The 4,938-nt window shown below is 34.7% G+C and overlaps 1 protein-coding gene across 1 annotated transcript in view; it reads left to right on the top strand.

The window, feature by feature from the left end:
- Nucleotides 1-4,938, top strand: part of LOC106101277 — a 30,203-nt gene that overhangs the window by 20,287 nt on the left and 4,978 nt on the right. The window contains exons 5-12 of the mRNA XM_013280443.1: nt 3-78; nt 764-837; nt 1,299-1,414; nt 1,706-1,780; nt 2,206-2,322; nt 2,922-3,069; nt 3,580-3,658; nt 3,984-4,118. Of these exons, the coding sequence (XP_013135897.1) occupies nt 3-78; nt 764-837; nt 1,299-1,414; nt 1,706-1,780; nt 2,206-2,322; nt 2,922-3,069; nt 3,580-3,658; nt 3,984-4,118 (820 nt within the window). The remainder of the gene's footprint in view (nt 1-2; nt 79-763; nt 838-1,298; nt 1,415-1,705; nt 1,781-2,205; nt 2,323-2,921; nt 3,070-3,579; nt 3,659-3,983; nt 4,119-4,938) is intronic.

The raw sequence follows: 4,938 nt of genomic DNA, 5'->3' as shown, positions 1-4,938 counted from the left end.
GCATCCGCACGCTCCTCACGCCACGCACCAACAACATACGCGTCCACAAACATTCCGAAGACCACAACCCACTGTGAGGTGAGTATCACATCACAAACGAGATATTATGTCATCAACATCTTAGACTATAATTGCATCATTTTACGAATTTAAATTGGGTTTCTTTTTTGCTATCGGGAGTGGGTCCGAAACATACCAACAGCCTTACAAATTAACTCGGTATAAAGTTAAACTTATGAATAAACTGAGTATAAGCAAATTTTACTACACATTTTGCTCATACTCAGCTTTTACTAAGTTTAACTTTATACCGCGTTTATTTGTATTTATTTTTTATAAAAGTATACACAACAGCTAATTCAATCACACAAATACATAGGAAAATAGAACAAGCATACACAAAACCGATAAATTAGCCAAGTAAGGCTGCTTCTTTTAGGGAAATATAGGGTTTTGTTGGTTTACTTCCTATCGAAATTGTAGAAATTCCAGTCCATCAAAATGTAGTTTTGTCATTTGTGTTGTGTATTACTTTTAATAACATCATAATTTAAAAAAATTATGATACGTAATGGTGAAGTCATACAAACTAATTTCTCCGTCTGAAAACTGAATGTCAGCATTTTAAACCATTCTTGTAATTCCGTTTCAAACTTGTCTTGAATTACATAATTCTTTACTACTAATAATTGCTTTTTATCATTTTATTAGGTTCTAACAAAGAGCTTTTATAATAAAAAAATTAATTTAATTTCATCTACAGAATAGATACGTGTATAGTTGGTGATGATTCAACATGCGATCAGACGCAGAACGAAAAATGCAGGACGGAATCAGGTAAGATAAAAATATTTTTTTTCTAATCTCTCGATTTTATTCTCATCATCAGATATAATAGCATTTTCATATTTATCAGATTTTATACAAACTATTTGTCTGTTTGCGTGTTTGTTCCTAATAATCTCTAGACAAGACTTCAACGGGAAAATAGTTGATGCACGCGGGTTATTATATGCTACTCTATTTTTAATGTCGTAAAAATATAGATAGATATTCCCCACTGCATTCTTCTGCGATTGTTCTTATTTATTGATTCCGTGTGATATATTAATAAGTCCAATATCTTGTTTTGTTTCTTTCACGCCTTTTGCATCTAATATAGTTTGGCATGTGACCTATTTCATGTGTTAGGTAAGACAGTCCTAAAAATAATGTTGAAAGATATGAGTGACTGCCAACTCCACTTATATATAAGTGCTAGGTATGATAAGGTAAATAATATTAATCTCATATTGTAGGTATCTCTAGTTGTCAATGCCGGCCGGGGTACGCTCGCCGCACGCACAGGGACCCCTGTCGGCGTGTGATCTCCTTGTTACTCAATTTGAGGGTCGACAGATTGTATGATAGAAAGGTATTTATTAAATTGGTCCTAAAAACTTTTTTTAAACATTGACAGGTTTGGAGAAATAATATGTTTAAAATCAAATCCTTCTTTAACATAATATATATTACCATACTTATTGTAGCAAACTCTTTTTATAGTTTCTTTTTTTGTTTTTATGTATAATTTATGTTGAATCAAGATCAAGGGTAGTTCTTAGCGTGTCCATTAAGCGAATAATCCGGTAGTAACTGAATCAAGTGTGATAGATTATGATATTGCCGTATGTTTAAAAATGATATATTTTAACTAATTCTCCAGGTGGCCTGGGACAACAAGTTATCAGACAAAGACTCAGAACCTTACCAACAACTTAGCTACGAAGCAGTGAGAGCGGTGAGTTTAACTTATTACCGACAGCGCGCCCTCCAAAAATACAAAACATTTTTTTTTTAACCAACATAAACTTTATTTGAAGTACATTTTTAGAAATTACGAAACTATACCGCGATTACATCTTTTACGCGTCTCATTCTTCTATTGTTTTTTTATCACCTTGTCTTTAATACTTAATTACTGTTTTTTTTTAAATACTTAAACCATACAATGTCTCAGTGGCCAGTATTCAACCTCTTTGGCTGCATTCACATTTGTCAGCCAAAGAGGTTTTATTTTGCAGTGACCAGTAAGTTATTTAATCAAGAAAATAAACGTCCCTCTAGAATATAAAAAACAGCGACTGATGTTTTAATACAAATGTTTGTTTCCCCTTCAAAATATTACTTGTATTGCTTTTAGAAATTCCTTGTTTTTTTTTTCAGATCGACTCAGCGTTCTCTATGACTCCATTCTCTGATGATTTCGTGAGCGGTTCAGTGAACTCCATCCATCAAGGTGATGCACACAATCAAGGAGTTTTCGTGAATTACACTGTCTTGGTGAGTTTTATATTGATAAATTACTTAATAATGTATTAGTTACTTTAAAAATACATTAATAATTGATTAATTTAACACATGTTTATACAATTTTCAAAGCTATCTAAAGTATCGTATTCAAATCTACGCTAAAGATCCGTTAAACTCTCCAGTAATAGACGAATAGCTATGAAAGGACAATATATAGCGTTTTGAATAAGACACGTTTAATATCCATTAAAATTGGACTTTTGTAAATTGCATTAACAAAGTAAAGTGTTCAAAGTTTCAGAATAAATTTAAATTCTATCCTAATAACAGTAAGACGAATTTGTAATATAAATAGGACATATTCTGTCAGACAGTCAGAATTTGACCTATTCAATTCAGTACATAGCATAGGCATTGCTTAAATCTAAGCAAAGTCGAGGGTCAGATCCTATTAATATCTTTTATTAAGCAGTTTTCTATTGCAAGGGTGACTCCGAGCTCCTCGGTGTAGACGTGTAGTGAGCTGGTGATGGTTTCTATTGCATTGTTTGATTCTTAGAAGAGAGGGGGAGTTTCCACCTGTCTTCTATAAAATACCATTTTAGGTAGACTTATTTTATTAACAATAGATGCAAGAAACAGCGGAAACGCTCCGATCAGCAGTCGCAAGTGACATACAGAAGCACTTACTAGGGGTCATACGACGTCGTTCCAACAATGTTGGGGCTTCAGCATTATGGGTGGACAGTCCTGCTGGCAGTGTGCTGCCGTTAACAGGTATTGTTAAAACACCCTTTGACTGAACTATCGCAAAACTGTTTAGTCTAGCTTTGGTTCCTCTGAGCGTATTAAGGTACACTATTCGATTTTTAGTTGTGCAACTAAACAGTTGTTCTGCAAAACTATCTGTTGTGCGATAGTTTAGTCAAAGGTGTGCACGCTCTAATACTACATTTCACATTCAACACACACATTTTTATGGAAGATATTAGCAAACTCAGCATATTTTTGCAAAATCCAAATTTTTAATAAAAACCCCTTCTCTAATATACGCCATAGGCGATGTATTTTCAAAATGTTAAAGAAAGGGGGGAGAGTTAAGTTAAAAAAATGTTATGCGAGAAAGGGACAAAAAATACAAGCCTATAGCAACAAAGAATCAAGATTACCATGGTAATTTAAATTCCCAGGCAATAGCAGAGTCTAAGTTACCATGGTTACTTTTCTCATTTAGTGAGGGCTTTCATTGTCATTACAAAAACTGATTTAATATATTACTTTTTCCAGATGTGGATGAATGTGCTTCATCAGACCTGAACGACTGTCACCAGCTCGCCTCCTGCACCAATATATGGGGCGCGTTCAAGTACGTTGATAATTATTCTAGTATTATGCCCATTAAAACACTCATAACCAATCATTCTGTGTAACAATCGTTCATTCTCTTCATCATTCTATCATTAATTCAACCAATCATTCAATCATTCAGCTTTACCTTGTCTGCCGACCCCAAGCAGTGCAGGGATAAGGGAGATGAAATCATTCATTCTTAGGGAAATCGTTTCATTATATGTTTCTAAGATTCAACCTTTCTGTCATTCCATCATTCGTAGGAACATGCATAATTTTATACTTCTAATATTATATATTTCTATTCAATCATTCATTCGTTCATTCAATCATTCGTTCAGATGCGTGTGTCCGGACACAACACTAGACGCGGGTGAGGGTTCAACGCGCGCCGGCCGCGAGTGCCGCGCCTGCTCCGCCGCGCACTGCAGCGACCGCGGCGTCTGCAGATACGCCAACGGACAGCCTTACTGCAGGTAACCTTTGTACACACTAATAAATACTCAGAACATATTAACTCGCAATACAATAACTTAGAACATAATAACTCACAGCACAGTAACTTAGAACATATTAACTCACAACACAATAATTTACAACGCACATCACAGTAACTCAGAACATATTAACTCACAACTCAGTACAGTCGTAAAACCCAACATATATCTGGAGAAACACTTTTTAAAGGAATATTGCACCAGAACACAATTTAGTGGAACATAATTTTAGGTGTATTAAGTTGGGGCACTTTAATAGCCACCAAATAAATTAATATAATTAAAGAAACTTCCATATAGCAATATCGCTACTAAAATCAATAAAACATGTCTAAATATATAGAAATGTAACAAGCACTTGATTAGACTTAGCGATAAAGGGATGTTACTTTCTCTAAGAGCGGGACTAAACTATTGTGCGATTGTCTATTGTTTCGCAAACTCTTTAGTCGCACAACTAAAATTCGAATAATGTGCGCACCTCCATATAAGCTCAACGAAATCAAAGCGAGACTAACCAGTCGTGCGATAGTTTAAGGGGCCGTCCACAAATTACGTCATCGATTTTTTCAGACTGTAGACCTACAATCATCCTATCGTCATTTCTTAATTACCCCTCCCCCCCTTCTGCCAAAATTGACGTCATTACCAGTTTGACGAAATTAAAACATTGCAGATTTGAGAAAAACAGGATATTATATGATTAAATCACCTTTATTATTTTTACTTGTATGTTTATTATGAGTTATTTTAGTATTGTACGCGCCTTAGCCGCCTCTCACATTTGCAGTCTCACTTA

The sequence above is a fragment of the Papilio polytes genome, unplaced genomic scaffold (assembly GCF_000836215.1).
Source record: "Papilio polytes unplaced genomic scaffold, Ppol_1.0 DF823991.1, whole genome shotgun sequence".
Classification (NCBI taxonomy): Eukaryota; Metazoa; Arthropoda; class Insecta; order Lepidoptera; family Papilionidae; genus Papilio; species Papilio polytes.
The sequence above is the reverse complement of the archived record's forward strand: the minus strand, read 5'-3'. Positions and strand labels throughout refer to the sequence as shown.